This window comes from Lithobates pipiens, unplaced genomic scaffold (assembly GCF_037356315.1).
Source record: "Lithobates pipiens isolate NorthernLeopardFrog02 unplaced genomic scaffold, aLitPip1_a1.2 Scaffold_27, whole genome shotgun sequence".
Lineage (NCBI taxonomy): Eukaryota > Metazoa > Chordata > Amphibia > Anura > Ranidae > Lithobates > Lithobates pipiens.
In genome coordinates, this window is record NW_027507788.1 from 89,908,075 (window position 1) to 89,932,533 (window position 24,459).

At 42.5% G+C, this 24,459-nt stretch overlaps 1 protein-coding gene across 2 annotated transcripts in view; it reads left to right on the forward strand.

Annotated features, from left to right (window-relative positions):
* SHANK1 (SH3 and multiple ankyrin repeat domains 1) overlaps positions 1–24,459 on the forward strand; it is a 933,614-nt gene that overhangs the window by 331,857 nt on the left and 577,298 nt on the right. For both annotated transcript variants that reach the window (XM_077457204.1, XM_077457205.1), the window contains exon 2: positions 18,672–18,983. In XM_077457204.1, the coding sequence (XP_077313330.1) occupies positions 18,711–18,983 (273 nt within the window). In that variant the 5' untranslated portion in view covers positions 18,672–18,710. The remainder of the gene's footprint in view (positions 1–18,671; positions 18,984–24,459) is intronic.

Consider the following 24,459-nt stretch of genomic DNA (forward strand, 5'->3'; position numbering starts at 1 on the left):
GACAAGGTGCTTTGGGGTGGGGGCACCCCCCCATGTTGAGGGCACGCGGCCTGGTACGGCTCAGTAGGGGGGGCGCGCTCGCTCGCCCCCCCTTTCCTGGCCGGCCGGGTAGCGTGCTCGGACAAGGGTCTGTTGTGGACTTGGGGGGGACCCCCACGCCGATTTTTTTCGGCGTTGGGGTTCCCCTTTAAGTCCATACCAGGCGGCGGGGCCAGCGACGTCTCCTTCGCGGGCCCCGCCTACCTGGAGACGCGCTCGAAATGAGCGGACTTTCCTCCGCGTGTGTGGGCGAGTCCGTTTATTTCAAAAGTAGGGTGGATAGTATGGCGGACTTAGTACGCCGTATTAGTCCGCTCAAAAAGTGGTGTGTGTGGTCAAGTCCGTTCATTCGAAAGTATGACGGACTGACTACCGGCATGCATGTGTTTTTTCAAATTTGAGGTTATTAGTCTGAGGTTTACCTTTGGTTTGTGCAACACTTATTCGTATATATTATTCTATTACTGGTGGGAACGCAGTGAGGTGTTTGCGGAAAACATACCTGCCATTTATTTTGATTTTAATTATTTGGTTCACACACTATGATGTTTTTTTTGCACCGAGGTAGTGCAGAGGAATTATTTATTATTGGTTATTGCATGTGTTTTTTTATGCTTTATTTTTAATCAGTAATTTTTGGAAGTGGTATACAATATTTAGTGTGTTGATAGTGGATTGTTTTCCAAACAAAGTTTTTTGTGATTTAATTTGTTCTCTAGCACTTTGTTTTTTATTTTAATATAGAATATATAGTGCGTTCCGAAAATATTCACAGTGCTTCACTTTTATCCACATATTAATGTTATCCACATTTTGTTATGTTACAGCCTTATTCCAAAATGGACAAAATTCATTATTTTCCTCAAATTTCCTCAAATAACAACCTGAAAGAAGTTTGTGTGAAATCTTTGCAAATTTATTTAAGAAAAAAACTAGAAAAAAATAACACATACATAAGTATTGAGCTCAGGTGCATCCTGTTTCCACTGATCATCCTTAAAGCGTTTGTTTAGTAATTTTTATAACTTTTACCTACAGAAAAGCCTATGATAAGGCTTACCTGTAGGTAAAAAAAATATCTCCTAACCCTGTACGGTTTAGGAGATATTCCTCTCGAAATGTGCTGCTGACTGCAGCGGCGCATGTGCAAAGGGGATTCTTGGCTGAAAGTCCGGCAGACGCCGGACCCTACTGGAAAGGACTCTGCCGCGGGAGTGACGATATCCCTGCTCCGGCCACTCACAGCGCCGGAGCCGCGATACCCGGAAGACACGCCGAGGGAATATGTCAGCTCCTTCAGGAATGGATTGGGCCAGATGTCGGGGCCTCGTTCTAAGGTAAGTATTTCATAATGAGCTAGTATGCACCGCATACTAGCTCATTATGCCTTTTCCTTTGCAGGTCAAAAAAAATAAAACATTTCAGTGGATTTACTACCGCTTTAAGCTTCTACAACTTGATTGGAGTCCACCTGTGGTAAATTCAGTTGATTGGACATTTGGAAAGACACACACCTTTCTATATAAGGGTCCATGGTTAACAGTGCATGTCAGAGCACAAATCAAGCCATGAAGTCTAAGGAATTGTCTGCAGACCTCCGAGACAGGATTATATCGAGGCACAGATCTGGGGAAGGGTACAAAAAAATGTCTGCAGCATTGAAGGTTCCAATGAGCACAATGGAAGAAGTTTTGAACCACCAGGACTCTTCCTACAGCGGCCAGAGTGATTGGCGGTAAACAGCCCTAGTCAGGGAGGGAATCAAGAATCTGATGGTCACTCTGACAGAGATCCAGCGTTTCTCTGTGGAGAGGAGAGCCTTTCAGTAGAACCATCTCTGCAGCACTCCGCCAATCAGGCCTGTATAGTAGAGTGGCCAGACAGAAGCCACTCCTCAGTAAAAGGCACATGACAGCCCGTCTGGAGTTTGCCAAAAGGCACCTGAAGGACTTTCAGACCATGAGAAACCAAATTCTCTGGTCTGATGAAAATATTGTGCCTGAATGGCAAGAGTCATGTCTGGAGAAAATCAGGAAAGACTCATCACCTGGCTAATACTATCAATACAGTGAAGCATGGCGGTGGCAGCATCATGCTCTGGAGATGATTTTCAGTGACAGGACCTGGGAAACCAGTCAGGATTGGGGGAGAGAAGAATGCAGCAATGCTCAGAGACATCCTTGATGAAAACTTTCTCCAGAGCGCTCTGAACCTCAGATGGGGCAAAGGTTCATCTTCCAACAGGACAACAACCCCAAGCACGCAGCCAAGATAACAAGGGAGTGGCTACAGGACAACTCTGTGAATGTCCTTGAGTGGCCCACCCAGAGCCCAGACTTAAATAGGATTCAACATCTCTGGAGAGATCTGAAAAAGGTCTGTGCACAGACGCTTCCCATCTAACCTGATGCAGCTTGAGAGGTCCTGCAAAGAAGAATGGGAGAAACTGACCAAAAATAGGTGTGCCAAGCTTGTAGCATCATACGCAAAAAGACTTGAGGCTGTAATTGGTGCCAAAGATGCTTCAACAATAAACAATAGACAGTTTGGGACTTTAAATGAGGCACGGGTTAGCGCCTCCATCCCAGTATTTGGCAAAATAGAAAGGAAATTGGGACTTTAAAATGAAGCGGCTGAAGTGTGGAGGTCAAGAAATAATAATAATTTAATTGAATTCATAATAATGTATGATACAGAGTAAATTCATATGTATACATACATACATACATGTACAATTATTGGGCACAAAATATGTTTATGAAGACATCAAGGTGTATGTAAAGACACATCAAGTCAAAAAGCATATGTAAACAGTAAGGGTCCTTTCACACGGGGTGGATCAGTGCTGATCCGCCCCGTGGATATCCGTTTGCTTAGCGGGGATCACTCCGCCGATCCCCGCTGAGCAGGGAGATGACAGCTCCGTCTCTGCACACTGCGCAGGGACGGACCTGTCACAGCGCCGCTCTCCCCTATGGGAGATCGGATGACGACGGACCGCAGTGCCCGTCGTCACCCGATCCGATCCGCAGACGGATGGAAAAATAGCTTTTTCCTCCGTCACACTTTTTCGGATCGGAGCGGGTCGGATGTCAGCGGACATGTCACCGCTGACATCCGACGCTCCATAGAGCTCTATGGAGCACCCGTTCAGGTCCGCCTGAAAAACTGACAGGCGGGCCTGAACGGGACGTTAGTGTGAAAGGGGCCTTAATAGTATGTAGAGCAACAGCTTAGCCTAAAAGTGCCTCAAGGCGACATATCCGGTACCTATGTTTATAATCGCATAGTGTAAACATAAATGTACTGAATTAATATTGATAACAACGTCGGGACGTAGTAAATATCACTGTAGCATCCAATGTAGCTCGACGCGTTTCGTGGCTGTATTCTCCACTCATCAGGAGCAGATGCGACAGATTCCTGTAAAATGTATAGATATAGTAAACCACACTCTGTATAGAGGTGCTTCAACAAAAGAATTGAGCAAAGGCTCTGACTACTTATGTACATGTGATTTTATTATTTTTAATAAATTTGCAAAGATTTCAAACAAACTTACTTCACGTTGTCATTAGGGGGTATTGTTTGTAGAATTTTGAGGAAAATAATGAATTGAATCCATTTTAGAATAAGGGTGCAACATAACAAAATGTAGAAAAAGTGAAGCACTGTTAATACTTTCCGGATGCACTATAAGATAATTACTGCTCTGTGTTATAATTCACTTTGAAGTGCTAAAGGAAAGTTTTTCTCTTTTTTAAGAGTACTGTCACAACTCTGCATTATCTTGCACTAAAACCTAAAAAAATATAGGCGTCGTCGTACTTAATGGAACTGTTCTCATCTTTCTGTTTTTGACAGGCATTTTGTAAAAATGATGTTAGCAACATTGTATGTGTGTTTGGATTGAGAATGCGTATTATATTGAAATCAATGGTAACCTGCATAAATTGGCTATTTCTTTCGTCTGGGTCTATATGGCGCCACCATCTACTTTGCAGCCTTTTATACTGACTATAGACAACAATACGGGGCAGGATGGATGTTGAATGGTAATTTGCTGTTATTTTTAGAAGCACCTACAAAATATATTTATGCTACCCACTCTTGGGATATTCAGATATTTATATACAGTGTTTAATTCTATCTGGCTGGTAAGGCAGGCCATAGATTAAGGATATTTTGTTTCTGTGGATGCAGGAAAGAGAATCGATCAATACTCCCATCAACATAGTCAGCGGGGAGCTGTCCTTGCTGGGAGAACACAATGCTTATTGCTATGCTAAAAATCTGGCATACTGGTTTTACCCAAGTTGATCGATTGATCAACTTGGGTACATTCAGCCTGCCCATACAGTATCTCACAAAAGTGAGTACACCCCTCACATTTTTGTAAATATTTAACTATATCTTTTCATGTGCCAACACTGAAGAAATGACACTTTGCTACAATGTAAAGTAGTGAGTGTACAGCTTGTATAACAGTGTCAATTTACTGTCCACTCAAAATAACTCAAAACACAGCCATTAATGTCTAAACTGCTGGCAACAAAAGTGAGTACACCCCTAAGTGAAAATGTCCAAATTGGGACCAAAGTGTCAATATTTTGTGTGACCATCATTATTTTCCAGCACTGCCTTAACCCTCTTGGGCATGGAGTTCACCAGAGCTTCAAGAGTTGCCACTGGAGTTCTATTCCACTCCTCCATGATGACATCATGAAGCTGGTGGATGTTGGAAACTTTGCGCTCCTCCACCTTCTGTTTGAGGATACTCCACAGATGCTCAATAGGGTTTAGGTATGGAGACATGCTTTGCCAGTCCATCACCTTTACCCTCAACTTCTTTAGCAAGGCATTGGTCATCTTGGAGGTGTGTTTGGTGTCTTTATCATGTTGAAATACTGCCCTGTGGCTCAGTCTCCGAAGGGAGAGGATCATGCTCTGCTTCATTATGTCAGAGTACATGTTGGCATTCATAGTTCCCTCAATGAACTGTAGCTCTGCAGTGCTGGAAGCACTCATGCAGCCCCAGACCATGACACTCCCACCACCATGCTTGACTGTAGGCAAGACACACTTGTCTTTGTACTCCTCACCTGGTTGTCCCGACACACGCTTGACGCCACCTGAACCAAATACGTTTATCCTGGTTTCATCAGATCACTGGACATGGTTCTAGTAATCCATGGCCTTAGTCTGCTTGTCTTCAGCAAACTGTTTGCAGGATTTCCTGTGCATCATCTTTAGAAGAGGCTTCCTTCTGGTACGACAGCCATGCAAACCAATTTGATGCAGTGTGCGGCATATTGCCCGAGCACTGACAGGCTGACCCTCCCACCCCTTCAACCTCTGCACCGTGCTGTAGCTCAGTTTCAGGGTCTTGGCAATCTTCTTATAGCCTAGGCCATCTTTATGTAGAGCAGAAATTCTTTTTTTTAGATCCTGAGACCTTGTAACACTAATGAGTCATGTGACACTGGGGAGGGAAAATGGCTAATTGGGCCAAATTTGGACATTTTCACTCAGGGGTGTACTCACCTTTGTTGCCAGCGGTTTAGACATTAATGGTTGTGTTATTTTGAGGGGATAGCAAATTTATACTATTAGTGCCAGTTCACACAGCACAACCTTAGCACGTCTTACAAATAGAAGTCAATGCAAGCTGCTCTGAAGTTGCCCCAAACTAGTACAGGAAACTTTTTCTAAATCGGAGCGACTTGAGTCGCTGCTATTAGAATGGTTCCATTGTACTAAATGGAGCTCTGAGAAGTTGCCTGACAGGTCGCTCCTGTATAAACTGGCTTTCATACAAGCTGTACACTCACTACTTTACATTGTACCGAAGTGTCAATTCTTCAGTTGTCACATGAAAAGGTATAATAAAATATTTACAAAAATGTGAGGGGTGTACTCACTTTTGTGAGATACTGTAGATGAATCGAATCTTGGCTGGTCCCTGCTAAATCCTTCAAGATTCGTTCTATCTATTGCCAGCTTAAGTCTGCAGAAAATGTACTGTACATCTTGCTCATAATCGCTATTGTCGGCTCTGGGGCGCACGCACCCGTGCTGCCTGAACCCCTCTCAGGCTGTGATTGGACACAGCAGGAGCCAATCAGCAGGTCCGCCAGCTATCGCGGCCACTGGGATCTGCCAGTCATTCATAGGAGAGACAGAACGGAGGTTTGCCTCTTGAAACAAGGCAGACTGCCGTTCTGTGAGGGAGGAAAATTGGTATCTTGTGTTTCTGCTAAACAGAAACACAGATCTCTGTTTTCCTCCAGTGTCAGCATTCGCTCCACAGTTAGGACTCCCTAGGAGCACACTTAACCCTTTGATCGCCCCTGATATTAACCCCTTCCCTGCCATTGTCATTTATACAGTGACAGTGCATTTTTTTTAGCACTGTATTGGTGTCGCTGGTCCCCAAAAAGTGTCACTTAGTGTCAGATTTGTCTGCCGCAATGTTGCAGTCCTGCTAAAAATCGCTGATCGCCGCCATTACTAGTAAAAAAGATAAAAAAAAATGTAAAGTCCATAAATCTATCCCATGGTTTGTAGACGCTATAACTTTTGTGCAAACCAATCAGTATACGCTTATTGGGATTTTTTTTTTACCAAACATATGTAGCAAAATACATATTGGCCTAAACTGATGAAGAGATTTGATTTTTTTTTACATTTTTTTATTGGATGTTTTTATTGCTACTAAAAAAAACCCCCCAAAAAACAAAAGAAAACTAAAAATCGCAGAGGTTATCAAATACCACCAAAAGAAAGTTATATTTGTGGGGAAAAAAAAAGAACATAAATTTGGTTTGGGTACAGCGTCACAGGACTGTGCAATTGTCAGTTAAAGTGACGTAGTGCCGTATCTCAAAAAATGGCCTGGTCATTAAGGGGGGGCATATTCCGGTCTGTAAGTGGTTAAAACCACTTTTAGGATAAATATAATGGCGTAGATTGGAGCGTGATTATCCAACCTAATTTCTTACTAAAATCTTGATGAAACTCACTGAGTGAGGTACATTACCTTTCACTAGCGTAAAGATGACTGTGATGTTATTTTTATGAACACTTTTCTCTAGACCTATTTGCAATAAACCATAACATTTAATAAAATCTGATCTTTGTGTTTTGTTTTTTTTATTTAATGAGAAATTTAGATTATTGTTATAGTATAGGCCGGGGATTATTTCTGATTGGATGCCATGGATTGCTGCACTTTGCATGTTGACTTGGTCAATAGGCCCAGGATATCTGAGTTTAGCCCTATAAAATACACAGACAAGTGCAGACAGCTTGAGAGGTTTATTGGGCCTTGCTGATTTATTAGAAGAAATCCATCATCCCGTGTCACTCGGTGATCCTTGGGCATCCGCGCATGTTAAGATGTGACAGTTTGCCTGACTTTATGTGGTATTATTCTTCTTTATTGTAGCATGTCACTGCTGAGTGAGCTATTGTTTTGTACCCACAGATATTAATATATATAATATAAAAATCTTTTTATTTCTGCCATGAGCTTAGCCATAACGTAGCACACAGTCCAATAACAGTAACGTCTATAGAATACCTAAACAAAAAAAAAAAAAAAAAAAATATATATATATATATATATATATATATATATATATATATATATATATATATATAGCGGCGACTTCTGAGGAGCACGCGCTATGCGGTTTTTCTAAAATTAAAGTTGCCTAAACTGCAGTTTGGTTGTAATTATCTAAATTGGGCTTCAGCATCAGTCTGACTGGACTATGAGATGTTCAGCCTGGCCACAAGGGGCACTGTCTCTTCTGTCAGGCATGAAACTATGGTCTGGTCAGGTGCTTAAGTTACTCTCTCTCTGAGCCTGCCCAGTGGGAGGGGCTTTCTCGCTGTGCTTTTTGGGAGAGGGTACTTAAGGTGCGGAGGTCACGTGGTTCGGGGTTCCGGTCCAGTATGATGTGCTGACTACATGGTCCTGGTCCTCCTGACCAGCCCCCAGGAAGGCTATGGCCTGGGTTGCGGATCCACCTGACTTTAATGTCTTGGGGTTGGCTAGCCCGAGGCAAGGAAACTAAAGGAGGATTCTGAGGTGGTTGGGTGCCGTCTTTGGTTCGGGAGAGACCCAGTGTACTTCAAGCATTCCAGGGGAGGACTCTTCAGAAGAACACCACATACGGGTTGGTTTTCTTAGCAAGAGCCTGGAAGGGCTGAAGTAACCAAGAGAATCCAGTCTTGTGGATATCGCCAAGCAGGCTGAAAGATCCAGGTAGCCTACAAGTGTTCTCAAGCTTAGTTTTCCTACAGGTTTTAAAACAACGTCTGTGGCAGAGACATTATCTTGTACATTTCTACAACAACATCTGTTGCAGAGACTTGTTCATAAGTAAGCACCAAGTTGGCTGCTAGGCCTTGTGAGAGAGGGACTGCCCAACCTGAGTGAACACCCAGCTGCGAGTGGCTATTCTCTGGATGCAGTCAAAGTAAGCAAGTTCTTCAATGTGTTTTTGACTTTGACACTAAGAGTACCTGAACTTCCCTTCCAACCCTCTGATCCCAAGTTGAATTCAATTGTCTGAGTTTTGCAAATAAAAGCCATTCAAGTGGATCTGTTGTCAGTCTCAAGTTAGTGGGCCATCTACCACGGGACACCCCCTAGACGTGCAACAAGGAGAATGGAGGGTAACGGTAAGCCCAAAAATAACCAGCAGCTCCTTCGGGGATTAGTGCTACATATATATATTATTAATTCTTCTTCTTTTTTTTTTTTCTTTTTTTTTTTTTAGGTATTCTATAGACATTACTGTTAATAAATTGGACTGTGTGCTATGTTACGGCTAAGCTCATGGCAGAAATAAAAAGATTTCTATTTAACAGAAACCTGTTAAACCCAGGCAATTCAAACTGTGCATACATTGCCCAATACAGACTCGGAGGTTACATTTAGTTACATCAAAACCATTTCTAAAGTGGTTCTAAAGTCGAAAATGTTTTTCGCCCTAATGCATTCTCTGCAAGAAGGCAAGAATTATGGAAGTGAAAAGTAGAAATAAAATGTGAGAGAGATCGGCGGAGGAGGAAGGGCAAAATTTGTTGAAGGTGAAGGTCCACTTTAAAAATTGACTAACAAGTGTGTATTGTAATGATCTGCCTAATTGGATAAAAGGTTCATTTAATTGAGGAGTGATAATACAATTTAATTGTAATATGTTGCCAGATTTCATTTTTTTTTCCGTACCCTTTTGAGATGGGAACAAGGGACACCTACTAGCAAAAATATGTAGGCATAGCCATTTTTTACCACTACTATTCCTTTTATATTGGCTTTTGAAATTTACAAATGTGGCGGTTTGGAAATTGGATGAAAGGTTTAGCACTGGGAAACACTTTTTGAAGGATAAATGGAGCATTTTATATACAGCTACCGGGCTGTCTTAATGCATTGGCCCTATGATTGCATCATACTTGCCAACTGTCCAGGACAGTGGCAGCTGGTGTTTTTTTTTTCTTTGGGGGGGGGGGGGGGGTGGGTGGCAAATATCCATCTACCCCCCCCCCCCAGCAAGCGGCACCCATCGCCACTCTGTGGGCCACTCTGTGGGCCGGTCGGTCCGGCATTTACTCTATCGTGGCAGGCAGCAGCTCGGCTCTGAGTCCTCTCCTCCATGGAGGCTTCCAGCGCCTCCCCTCCTCCTCCTCCTAGGCATCCATTAGGAGTGCCTGTCCTTTCAGGCGGCTTGTGTCAAAACTCGCTTCCTGATTGACCGCGAGGAGGATCAGTGTTAGAACCATGAATATTCATTTGCTTTTGTAACACACCTGGGTGGACTGAGAGTGCACTCTCTGCCTCTAATCGGAGCTTCAAAAAAACAGCCCCTCCCTGTTGGCATTTATGTGCCAATGTCCTGAAAGGGGCCAGATGCATGGATTGGTGGAGGTGACGGTGGACAGGGGTGGGGGGGATTTGACAGGTGTCAGGGCTGGGCCCAGCCCTTCCTTCTCTGAGCTGGCCGCTCAGCTGTTGGCTAATTGCCAGCTCCTATCTTTCCACAGTGACTCACCTGTTGATATCCTGCTCATCGGTCCTGCTTACTTAAGCTGTCCAGTCCAGATGATCTCTGCCTTTTGCCTTGATCACATCTCTAGAGACGCTCTCCTGTGTTAAAGACTTGCTTGGCTCCAGATCCTGCTTACTGTTCTACTACGCTGTTCTCTTACTCCCTGACTCTGGCTATGCTTTTACTACGTTTTCTCTGTTCAGCTTTTTTTTCATTATTATTAAATTATTTAATTATTATTAAAGTGTGATTTAACTGTACTTCTGACTCCGTCTAATTCATGGTTTCTGACAACTGGACAGTCACACTTTTTACTAAGTTGTCCTAGGTAGGCCATATCCCAGGCAGAATGCCTTAACCTGCATTGTGCCCTCCTGATCCCTATATTGTGCTCCTGAATGCTACTGTACAGTGCCCTTATGCTCGCCAACCCCGCCCTTAGTCTTTGATTTATGGCATGTTTTCTTATTTTTTTAAATCGATTTTGTTGAAAGTACTAATAAATTTATGTTTAATTCTGTCAACTATTTATGCTTGGATTATTGAGAGGAGGTACGTAAATTGGGCCCTATTGTTGGTAGAGGTCCCCAGTACATTACTTTGACCAGGGGCCCATGATGTTATTGAGATGGCCCTGTACAACTATATAGATGAGACCAAAATCAGGCACAAATGAAGGAAAGAGGGACAGAGGGACTTTGTTCCAAATCAGAGACAGTCCCTTGAAATCTGGGAAAGGTGGGAGCTATGTATTTGATTTAATGCAGTATTTTTACTGATGAAGCGAACATAGCGATTAATTTTTCCTTTCACAAGACCCCGATGCTGTCATTCAAACACATACTTTGAAAGCATTCCACAGATCCGCAAAATAACAAAGATCATTTTCAGAGGTGTAATTTCATCTCCTTTTCCTCCCATTTTATTCAGTATTTTCAGCAAGACACCAGAATGTCAGCTGCTTTTTCTTTTTGTTGAATTCCTATAACACAGTAAGACAGAAAGAGGCTCTTTTGAGTGTACCGTTGAATTATCTCAGCATCACAATCTAAATGGGAAAATATGAAAAGTTGAATTAAAGTTGAGCGTTTGTGCCCCACTGTGTTTTCAATGTATATACAGTATGTATTAAAACCGACTTCCTGATTTCATACACTGAGAAATATATGGTGGTTTTTATTCTCCTTGGTCAGTATCTTAGTAGATATTCACCATTGCACAACAGCCATTGTTTGTCAACTACCCCTATACAAGTCACCCCAGCACACACCTTGGCCTCCTACTAACCCCCCAAAAACTTTCTAAACCCAAGTACAAACCTGCAGGGCAGGTGCTCCCTGCAGATACTCTCCCCGCCCTCAGAGAGTCACCTCGTCACCGGCCACTAGCCACCTCAGAGCACCATCAATTGTCTTCGCCCCCTTACCACCCCCAGTAGAGAATATAGAACCAAGTATCAGCAAACAATAATTGACCCGGCAGCAACAAAAGATCCCCAACAACACTAGCTCTGCTGCCAGCAACTATAGATCCACCCCAGCTACAATAGAACCCCCCACCAACAATAGTGCTGCTGCCTGCAACAATAGATCTACCCCAGCTACAATAGATCCCCAAGCAGCCAGCAGTAATAGCAGCCAGGAACAATCACCCCACCCCCTAAAATTAGATCTCTTCAGCAACATAAGACTCCGACCAGCAGCATTTTACCCTCTAGCAACAATAAATCCCCCAGCAGTCAGAATGAATAGATCCTCCAGCATGCCATTATATACATTCAGTGCTGGTGGTTTTCATACCATTGCGTTCCCGCTGAAAAAAAGCCCTACAAACATGTAATATTAATATTTAGATTTGGTGGCTGCAGCTTCAGTCTTTTTTCCTTTATTTTCAAATGGTGATCCTGCCGTTAACACACTTCCTGTCCCAGGATGACCACATTCATTCACTGAACTGTATAGGAGAAGTGTTGTCACAATGGGTTAAATTTACTAAAACTGGAGCATGCAAAATCTGGTACAGCTGTGCATAGTAACCAATTGTCAAAGCCTAATCGAACACATTAAAGTTAGAATCTAGTGCAGCTGTGCATAGTAACCAATCCGCTTCTAGGTTTTATTTTCAAAGCTTAATTGAAGACATTAAAGTTAGAATGATGCAGCTGTGCATGGTAGCCAATCAGCTTGTGAGTGCTTCAGTTATAGTAAATCAACCCCACAAAGACAGGACTGCAACACAGCCTCCCCCTTTCCCTCTTATTTATGGTATACAGCCATGGCCAAAAGTTTTGATAATGACTCGCATATTAATTTACGCATAGTCTGCTGCTTCAGCGTTTTTAAGATCTTTTTGTCAGATGTTACTATGGTATACTGAAGTATAATTATAAGCATTTCATAAGTTTCAAAGGCTTTTTATTGACAATCACATTAACTTTATGAAAAGAGTCAATATTTGCAGTGTTGACCTTTCTTTTTCAAGAGCTCTGCAATTTGCCCTGGCATGCTGTCAATCAACTTCTGGGCCACATCCTGACTGATGGCAGTCCATTCTTGCATAATCAATACTTGGAGTTTGTCAGAATTTGTGGGGTTTTTTTTTTGTTCATCCACCTCTTGAGGATTGACCAAAAGCTTTCAATAGAATTAAGGTCTGGGGAGTTTCCTGACAATAGAACCAACATTGTTATGTTTTGTTCCCCAAGTCACTTAGTTATCACTTTTGCCTTATGGCAAGGTGCTCCATCATCCTGGAAAAGGCGTTGTTCCTCACCAAACTGTTCCTGGATGTTCGGGTGGAGTTGCTCTCTGAGGATGTTTATGTATCATTCTTTATTCATGGATGTGTTCTTAGGCAAAACGTTTGCTCACTCCCTTGGCTGAGAAGCAACCTGACATATGAATGGTCTCAGAATGCTTTACTGTTGGCATGGCACAGTACTGATGGTAACGCTCACCTTTTCTTCTCCAGACAAGGTTTTTCTGGATGCCCTAAATAATCAGAAAGGGGATTCATCAGAGACAATTACTTTACCCCAGTCCTCAGTCCAGTCCCTGTACCTTTTGCAGAATTCATCTGATCACTCTTCATAACACTCTGGAGTAGTGATTCTCAATCAGGGTTCCTCTAGAGGTTGCTAGGGGTTCCTTCAGCATTGGGCAATTTCTGCCTCTCGGATAAGTTCCCACAGACACCATTGATCTTTTTAGCTATCTGTAAGGAGGTAATTCTTCCCAATGACCACAAGTGTAAGGACCATTCCTCTTACTGACCATCACACTAATGTATCATGAGTTTTAGGTTTCTAATTTTTAGCAGGGGTTCCTCGAGACCGGAGAACTATTTCAAGGGTTCCTCTGTGTTGAAAAGGTTGAGAAAGGCTGCTCTGGAGTATATGAACATTGCCATATATGAACATTGTCATAAAAACGGAGGCAGCAGACTTTGGGAAAATTATTATTTGTATTGTTTCCAAAACGTATGGCCATGGCTGTAGAGGGGAGGGAGCCTTCATTGATGACTAGGTTCAATGTAACTGATAGGAATGCAGCACAATAAGTTATTGGATAATAACCTTTATGGCAGGAGCAACAGGTCTTTTTTGCACTTATTAAATAATTTCAACAAATCGCTTTCAATGGTGCACTATCATTACAAGGTCTCTTTTATAAAAAAATAGGTCTCCAGTAGAATAAGCATTTATATACTTACTTTTCCAGCAATTAGAAACTGCTGCATTGATGCTCCTCAACCACTGTATGTATTTAGCGATGAGATGAGTTGCATACTGACTCACCCTGCCGGGCATCATGGTTCCTCCCAGAACTGTAGAATACTAGCAGAGAGTTAGCCCTTATACACATGATCGGAGATTCCGACAGAATGTGTCCGATCGGAGAGTTTTGTCGGATATTCCAACTGTGTGTGGTCTGCATCGGACTGTTTCCATTGGAATATCCGTCGGACCAAATTTTCCAACTTGCCGGAAATATTTTCCGACAAAATGCTCCGATCGGACATACTCTGATCATGTGTAGAGAATTCCGATCGGACAAAGTGCCACGCATGCTCAGATCAAATTCCTACATCAAAGCTATTGGCTACTAACCTGAATGTAGTCCCATCGTAACGAAATTATGTCATCACGTTCTGAACGATCGGATTTTCCGACAACTTTGTCCAACCGTGTGTATGTAACAGTTTCGGACAAGATCCGTCGGACAAAATCCGACGGATTTGGTTGTCGGAATCTCCGACCGTGTGTACAAGGGCTGAGAAGTGGTGAAGGCTTTGCAGTCAATGGGCTGCCAGAAAGATAATTGTAATAACTCTTCTTATAGGGCCTATTTACACCAGTGGGTGCATGTTATTCTCCGTATAATGCATGCTTGCTGGTGTGTGTTGTGTAGGTGCAGTGCAATGCTTTCTATTGCACCTTTTTGATCAGACCAAAAAATAAAAGTTCATTGTTGGCCTTTACGTATCTACAGTATCTCACAAGTGAGTACACCCCTCACATTTTTGTAAATATTTTATTATACCTTTTTATGTGACAACACTGAATAAATTACACTTTCCTGCAGTGTAAAGTAGTGAGTGTACAGCTTGTATAACAGTGTAAATTTGCTGTCCCCTCAAAATAACTCAACACACAGCCATTATTGTCTAAACCACTGGCAACAAAAGTGAGTACACCCCTAAGTGAAAATGTCCAAATTGGTCCCAATTAGCCTAGGCTATAAGAAGATTGTCAAGACTGAGACTGAGCTGCAGCATGGTGGCCAAGACCATACAGCAGTTTAACAGGGCAGGTTCCACTCAGAACAGGCCTCGCCATGGTCGACCAAAGGAGTTGAATGCACATGTTCAGTGTCATATCCGGAGGTTGTCTTTGGGAAATAGATGTATGAGTGCTGCCAGCATTGCTGCAGAGGTTAAAGGGGGTGGTGGGATGGGGGAATGGTGGTCAGCGTGTCAGTACTTAGACCATACACTGCACACTACATCAAATTGGTCGGCATGCCTGTCTTCCCAGAAGGAAGCCTCTTCTAAAGATGATGCACAAGAAAGCCTGCAAACAGTTTGAGGACAAGCAGGCTAAGGGCATGTATTACTGGAACCATGTCCTGTGTTGCGATGAGACCAAGATAAATGTATTTGGTTCAGATGGTGTGAAACGTGTATGGGGGCAACTAGGTGAGGAGTACAAAGACAAGTGTGTCTTGCCTATAGTCAAGCATGGTGGTGGGAGTGTCATGTTCTGGGGCTGCATGGGTGCTGCCGACACTGGGGAGCTACAGTTCATTGAGAGAACCAAGAATGCCAACATGTACTCTGATATACCGAAGCAGATTATTATCCCCTCCCTTTGGAGACTGGACCACAGGGCAGTATTCCACCATAATGACCCCAAACACACCTCCAAGATGACCACTGCCTTGCTAAAGAAGCTGAGGGTAAAGGTGATGGACTGGCCAAGCATGTCTCCAGAACTAAATTCTATTGAGCATCTGTCGGGCATCCTCAAGTGGAAGGTGGAAGAGCGCAAGGTCTCTAACATCCACCAGCTCTGAGATGTTGTCATGGAGGAGTAGAAGAGGACTCCAGTGATAACTTGAGAAGCTACATATACTGCAGTTGCTTGCTTATAATAATACGACAAAACAAAAAAGAGAAAACACTGCGCTATTTCAAAAGTGAACAAAAAGTGACGAAAAGTAGTGAAACTACAAAATTTCTGTGAGGAGCACAGCCCAGCTGCTAGCACACAAACAAACCAAGTTCACATTAACATATATAAATTAGTGCAGCGCTTAAAGGCACCTATTTCAATAGGTGAAAAGAATGTGCATATCTGACAAACAGACAAGTGAATGGAAAAGTCCATAAAATATTTAAGAACAGTCCCAAAATTAATCACTCTGGTGCAGAGTGTATACTAATACGATGCTTACCTGTACTGGAGTCCAGGGATGTCGGCACCGCAGCTGATGTTTCCATGGTGCTGCCGCCGCCATTGTGGATAAAGGAACCCCACAGTGTAGCCTTGCGGCTGCATGTGCGAAGCTCCGCTTCTCTCTCCTACTGGCCCGGCGACAGGAGGGAGGCGAGCCATGACGTCAATATCCACGGCTATGGCTCCCGGAAGCTGGACCAGGATAGCTGTCGAAGATGGGTATCTCGTCCCCCCTCTCCCCCGAAAGATGGCAATCGTAGCACCAGATGGGGGGAGGAAACAAATGAGCGGAATTTCTACTACTTTTGGGTGGAACTCCACTTTAAGGCAGTGCTGGAAAATAATGGTGGCCATACAAAATATTGACACTTTGAGCCCAATTTGGACATTTTCACTTAGGGGTGTAGTCACTTTTGTTGCCAACGGTTTAAATATTAATGATGTGTGTTGTGTTATTATGAGGGGTCAGCAAATTTGTACTGTTATACAAGCTGTATACTCACTACTTTATATTGTAGCAAAGTGTAATTTCTTCAGTGTTGTCACATGAAGATATAATAAAATATTTACTGACACAACATCCCCATTTTACTAGAACATCTAAATTTTTACTGGCATTTCCGAACTCTTTGAAATGCAAATGTCAGTATTTAGGCTACAAACAAGTACAATATGCAATTGGCAATGTGGTTTAGCCCTAGTTCACATTGTATGCAGCCTTGAAATAGTGCAACTTCAGCATGTCAGTGCAACTGCAGATGCAACTTGGACGAGATCTGTGCACCTTCATGCACAGATGTCTATGCAAGTTGTATCCAAAATCAACAAAAGCAGTGCAGGAACCACTTTTTAGAATCAATGCAGCAATGCAAAGTCAGTGTCTTACCAATTTGAACAGTGCCATTGCCGACAAAAGGGTGCGTTGTGAATGTGAGCTTAAGGTAGATAATAAAGCTGTGTTCTGGCCGAAATGTAACTTTTTATATAAAAATACCCCTATAATACTGATGCTTTAGTGTAGTCTACTGAAGGTATGCTGCAAACTAAGGGCTGTTTTGTAAATGTGCAGCATTGTTTTCTTACTTTACAAAGTCCCAACATTCTACGGCCATCTCCTGTGTGGACATCTGAAGCCACAGTGTATTACTTCCTGGGTTCCCTGCATGCTGGCTATCCAGCATGCACCCGTGGATCTCGCGCATGCGCAGTGCGGCACGACCAGTATAATAGCGTCTGGGTTGGCTTTGCCTATTACCTCCTGGGATTGATTTCACACATCTCCCAGGAGACATTGCAAAGCTGGAAATGATGTGCAGGGCCAATTGGATTTTAAGGGTACACATTAATGCTGGATGGGGAGGAGTGTAAAATGTGGGTGGAACTCCGCTTTATGTAAAAAACTTAAAAAAAAAAAAAGAAAAGAAGTCTCTTATTTTATTTTCAATATAGTAAGTAATATAGTCTCTCTCCAGGCCAGATGGTCTCCTAAGTCCACTCCAATCCAAACAGCACTGACAGTCCCACACCCGGCTTGCCTTGCTCCCGTTAGGCAGACCTGCACACTCGGCTCCAGCCACTCGGCTCCCTTGCACCATGACATCACCTTACTCACTTGGGCACCTCCCCCTGCTGGCGTCACTCAAACACACTGTAGCAAGCACTCAGATGGTCTAAGCTGGCTCTTAAACTGCACAGTTCCAAGCTGAGCGTCACAGCTATTATATTTTTTACTGGCAAATTTATCCTGTCACTGGCATTTACAGGCAGGAGAAAAGTTCCTGTTTTTGCCGGTTGGCAACACTGCCATAAAGTAATGTGTATAGTGTTTACCAATACCCTCAATATTCGTTTGTCTATTAGGCCTGGTTCACACTGGTGCAATTTCAGATGTAACTTGATCTGCACAGAATTGCATGTTTAGAGAAATCACAATATTTTTAATGGCGCCCGTTCATATCAATGATACTACAGTTTTGGAAAGGTTTCAGTGCTACTTTGGTGCAATAAACTAACAGAAATTTCTAAGCACAAAAAATTTTAGTATTGCAGATTGCCACTTCTTAGATGTGGTGGCTACACCAGTTTTCTTTTTTCAGGCGCCCTTCTGTCCATGCGTGACTACCCTAAGTCACTCCACTTTATCCATAGAAGGAGCCATGGTTGCCAACCAGACTGGACTTAAAACATGTATTCCTCTCTTAATTGTCATTACATACAAGGGGGTAAGGATTAGTAGTTTACATAAGGAATATTGTTTTATGGTGACAGAAAGTGACAAGGATACTACTTGGCAAGATCAACAGTTCTTTTCTGTACTTTATGAAAAGCTAATTAGCCTAAAAAAAGAAAAATAATGCAGACGCCACATTTAAAGACTGGGAACCTGCAATTTATCCATTTTTTTTCTGTTCCTAGTTTAAGGCAATGATTTACAAAAAAACATAATAAGAGAAACCAGTAAACTGCAATATATAAAAAGTTTTTTGTTTTTTTTCTTGGGATTGAATATCCTTGTAATATACCTGTATTGAGTACAGATTGACTTTATGCTGTATTTTAGTACATTTTTGTTTACGTTTTTGTCAATAATTTTTTTTTTCTTTCCTGTCCTGCAGCTGGCCCTGTAATGCTGCTGTGGTTCTGCCTTCCTGACAATGCCCCAGAGTCCTGTATCAAGCGAGGAGGAGAGGAGGAGCATCTCCGGATACCCTGGGGAAGAGTCGGACTCGGACAGCTCCAGAGAGGGCCCGGTCTCTGGAGGGAAGAACAATCCCACTTCTGCCACCAGCAATATTGGTTCTTCTAATCCTCTTTCATCATCATCGATAGCTGCCCGTAGAATAAAGGAGAGATCCATGTCTGTCCCTGACGATTCAAACTTCAGTATGATGGTCTTTCGCATTGGAATCCCTGACCTGCATCAAACAGTAAGGAATCTGGTAGATGGGGGTTATTAATGTCAGAAGGAGGAATCAATCCAAGATGTCAGCGGCACACCATGATCAGGAAAAACAGAATGCTTTTACTCAACAGAAAGTAATGTTTCAAGACCACTAAGGCCCTCTTCCATAGGCAGAAATGAGTGTAACTGCTGTCTGAGGAAAGAGGTCCTTGTTGCCCTTAAATGTCACTTTCCATTTGGTGATGTTAAAGGGCCCCATCTGTTTTTCCTGATCATGGTGTGCTGGTGACATCTTAGATGTTGGTGGCCTCAAATGTTACCTTCTGTTGGTAACAAAGTGTCCTGTCTTTTTATCTGAACATGGTGTACTAGTGATATCTTGGATTAGACTTGCACTTTGATGGCTCCATCTGCTATTTCACCACAGCATATTTCTATGACTGGGTCACATTGCTGAATGAAGTGCACTATACTCTTTAATATAATATTTTTGAACACAAAAATCAGGGGGGTGGCTGCATACCAAGTGTTCATAGTCTAAAGAGCCACAGAAAGGAACGCTGCGAAAATGTAATTATGGCTGATCACCACAGCCCTATAACACACCAACCCATCCACCCTTTGGGCAGCCAAGGCATTTAGTTATGCAATTAGGCCAACCTTGTCAATGGCAAATACCTCCACAATACCTTCTGAGTCCCAAAGTTGAGGCTGCCGCTGCCCAGGCCCCGGGCCACACTGATGGCAAATGCCTTTACCATAACAAACAATGATATTGTGCGGCCCTGAGACATACACAGGTGTGAAAATGTACTAAAGATATGGCTACTCCAGGCTCGATGCTGCCTCCATGAGCACTGCTTGAGGCAACTGCCTCAAATGGTCGCATGGGCCTGCCTACATTTCACCTCTTGAGATTATTCTGCAGATAGTTGTCATTGGGAAGGCAGGGGGAGCCTTCAGCTCACAGAAAGAGAAGGTAGGATGAGTGCCAGGGGCAGATGCCTGCACGGTAATAACTAATGATGCTGTGCGGCCCAGAAGGTGAACATACACTCGTCTAAAAATCTACTGAAGATGAGGTATCCAGTATGGACACTGGCCTCAGTGCCAACTCCATGAGTTCCATCTGAGGCAGCTGCCTCAATTGGCCCTGCCCACACCTCACCTCTTGAGCTTATTTTGCAGGTAGTTGACATTAGAAAGGCAGGTGGGGCCCATGCCTCACAGAAAGGGAAGGTAGTATAAGTTATAACAGTATGATAGTACCATTTTTTTTAAGAGCTTGGCAATGTTCTTCCCTTTGGATAATTAAGCTGGCCATAAGCTGTATGAATTTAATTTGGTTTCTGAGGAACTGCCCAAAACTAAAACAGTGGATGGCCTAGTCTGCCACTTGCACCCAACATCCCTCAATATTGAGAAATTGAAGCCAGGCAGAAAAATTGTTGAACAAACAGTGATGGTCTCCAATCAAATGCAACAGCTGTTCTGATATTTTGACAGGCGGCTGAACCAGTCAAAATACAACTGGCACAGTGGGCGATACGTCCATCTAAGTTGAATGGAGGGATCTGTTAGACTTTTTTTCATCAGCTCGCTGGCTGAATAAAAAAAAACTCCATATGGCCAGCTTTGGAGGTCACGGCTACTGTGTAAGCAACACTCTGCTTGTCAATACCTGCATAGTCTCATGGAGTTACTGTTCTTTTAGGTCATAAGATTAAAAACACCCAAAAACAGTTATAGGTGTACGCTTATTATTAAATGGAGCCGTTTTTTCCCAGTTCAGTTCTCGGCAGTTCTCAGAAGAAAATCATCTCCACTGCAGCCTGTTTATGAAGCCGGGAACTTCAGTTCTCAGAGGGAGAAGTTTTTCCTCTAAAAATGGCCAAGATCTGTATAGAAGGAGGTGGGCTGCCTGTAATTACATGTATAGACACATGGTAGCTAATGAAAACAGTATCTCACAAAAGTGAGTACATCCCTCACATTTTTGTAAATATTTTATTATATCTTTTTATCTGACAACATTGAAGAAATTACACTTTTCTACAATGTAAAGCAGTGAGTGTACAGATTATACAACAGTCTAAATTTGCTGTTCCTTCAAAATAACTCAACACACAGCCATTAATGTCTAAACCACTGGCAACAAAAGTGAGTACACCCCTAAGTAAAAATGTCCAAATTGGGCCAAAAGTGTCAATATTTTGTGTGGCCACAATTATTTTCCAGCATTAACCCTCTTGGTGATGGCGTTCACAAGAGCTTCACAGGTTGCCACTGGAGTCCTCTTCCATTCCTTCATGACAACATCATGGAGCTGGTGGATGTTAGAGACCTTGCACTTCTCCACCTTCCGTTTTGAGGATGCCTCACAGATGCTCAATAGAGTTTAGGTCTGGAGACATGCTTGGCCAGTCCATTACCTTTACCCTCAGCTTCTTTAGCAAGGCAGTGGTCGTCTTGAAGGTATATTTGGGGTTGTTATGTTGGAATACTGACCTGCCGCCCAGCCTCCGAAGTGAGGGGATAATGCTCTGCTTTATTATGTCACAGTACATGTTGCCATTCATGGTTCTCTCAATGCCCCAGACCCTGATTCTCCCACCACCATGCTTGACTTGTAGGCAAGACACACTTTTCTATGTACTCCTCGCCTGGTACTCATTGTTAGAGAAAAGATGGATAATGGCACGCTGACATATTCCAAAGCTTATGGAACCATAAAATCAAATGTAAAGGAGAGTACTTCTAACATGTTTCCCGCACACATAGAATCTTCAACTAAGCACCTGTGTACTTAAAATATGTTAGAATTTTCTGCTCATTTTCTGTGCATTTGATTTTATGGTTTAATAAAGAAGCCACTTTAGAATATTATGTTGTGCGGTTATCCATCATTTCTGTTAATGTGTGAGTTTCAACTTGCTAACAATGTCTAAAATGAAAGAGGAAGATTAGGCGCTCTGACAGTGGCTAAATGGGGTGGTGATAGCACCGCTCCCACCGGCACCAAAACGCTGGAGCTAGACACCCATGTGCATGTGGCCTAAACAAAGCTTTAGCTTTACCTAGTGTGAGCAAAGTACAGGTTCACTTTAAATTTCTATGTATTCCTGGAATCAATAGAGAACCCATAACCCTATCATAGGTGTGCACAGCCTATTGTATTAAGGTGTACACCCTAAAGCTCAAACATACGTGGCTGTGTGTGGGTTTACATATATATGACCCTGGCAGATTGATCCCCTTTCCAGCATAGTGAAAGAGAAGAGCATAAACATTTCTCTTATGGCATAGCCAGCAAGAGGGAGATCTTTCCCATCTTCCTGATGGCACACAGTGATAATAGAGTGATAATACTAATGCACATGGGGTGATTAGGGTGTGCCCTGACACACCCTGTGCACGCGCATATGAACCCCAATTTTATATAAATATACTACAGATTTTATTTTATTTTTTAAATAAAAATATTATTTAAATATATCCGTGTTCCCTCCTTGGCATTTCTTGGCCTTGTAGAAGCTGTTATGTCTTGTCTTCTGTCACCAGGCCTCGTTAGTTTGACTGGAAGTTGCTAACGTTACATTGTGCCTGGCCAGCTTCAAAATGAGAACCTCACATTATTCATGCCATATGCTCTGGATTTAACCATCAGTGAATTAGAATCAAGTTAGAACTCCGCTACTGGTATCCACTGTTAATTTTTACATCTCATCTGTCACTGCCTGCTTGCACACTCTCCGTCCTCCATCTCTGTCCCATTAGCTCACTGTAGGAAGACACTGATATGCCAACTTTGGAGGAACCTTGTTTATGTGCTAGGCTGGATGGAACAAAAAGGAACAATAAATACACTTCAATTCATTTCCAATCTTTCACTATAGAATGATGTTGGTATATTTCTGTTGAAGTAATCACTATACTAAACTATGCTAAAGTCAGAAACTGCACTCCATTAACCTTCATGTGCATCTCTACTCAAAACATTTTTTATGACGTTTTGTATAGAGTGGTAAGGAGTTTGAACCCCTTTTGTGTTTTTATTTCTATCCCCCCACTAAGGAGATTCACCCTCTGTATTTTTTGTGATGGCCATTGCCACCAGGACACAAAGTAAATTAAAATCCAAATTTTGAGTTGCCACTAATATAGAAATAATGGGGCAATCTTCCATTTTGGGAACTAGTTCCATTAGGGACTCTTGATCTCCTCCCACTCCCTGTGGTATCTACAGGGTATGACATAAGGGGCAATCTCCCCAAATCTCAGAGATGTAAAAAAAAACAAAAAAACTGACAGGGGTTTCAAGGCATCACCTGTACCTGTACAACCTAAAATCTGGGCATATTTCCCCACCTGGTAGCCAGAGGTACTGCATATAGTCACCCATAGTAATCAATGGCTGTATGCGGGTATATAATGGTACTTGCCTAAACCCGCACATGCAGACAGACATACCCACCTGGACGCAGATGCTGGAATTTTTGTGTTGTACAGTCCCAGGCCCCCATGTACATGAGGCCTAAATAACCTAGTTACTAATTTTGGTTAAGCCGTATGTGCAAAAACTGGACTGTAAAAAAAAAAAAGACTGCAAAAAAGCATGTAAATACTTATCTTACCTGTTGCCTGTGCCACTGAGAGCCACTCTGATCTTGAAAAGTTTGATGTGAATCCCAGGGTTGCTTAAACCATTTCACACTCTGTCCAAAAATGGAAAAAAAAGTTGGTTTTGGTACAAAATGGTACCCATTTCCGCCCTTGGGCACACTACAAACTCAGACACTGGGTTTGCCATTCTTCTCTCAAGAGACTTAACCCCCAACATGAGTACATTGGAAAGACATCTACTCAATGATTATGACATTTGCAGTGGTTGATCTAATATTAGCTGTGTTGGGGCTAACCCCCGGAACCTCAAACCAGTCTTACCACAATTTCAAAAAAACATTTGGGTCTGCCCCTACATTGGTAAGTCAATTTTCCTTTAAGTAGCAGGGAATTGACCCATTCTATCCATATTTTCTTAGTCTGACGGTGTGGGGATAACCATCGACATGCCACCAGCTTATGCACTACAAATAATAGTCTTATCAATGAAAACAACTGTGGCAGGTTAATTTTGTTCCTCATCCATCACACCAAGTAATGATAAAGGATCAGAAAGAAGCTGCATGTAAAATAACAGACAGTGTCAGCTGTATCAGATCAATACCTTGCCAATTTAGGACATCTCCACAGCATGTAGATGAGAGTTCCTTGATCTTGATTACATTAGGGACAAATTGGAGATTCCATTTTGCCCCAGCTATACAATTTTACAGATTTATTTATAAACTCTATGAAAAATAAAAAGTTGGATCAACTTTTGCATTGAGGATAAAGATACTTGTGTCATTAAATAACATGCCACTTCCCATATTTGATCATCAATATCACCATTATCGTCCTCCCATCCATTTCTACATGGTAATTGTTTAGAGGCTTGT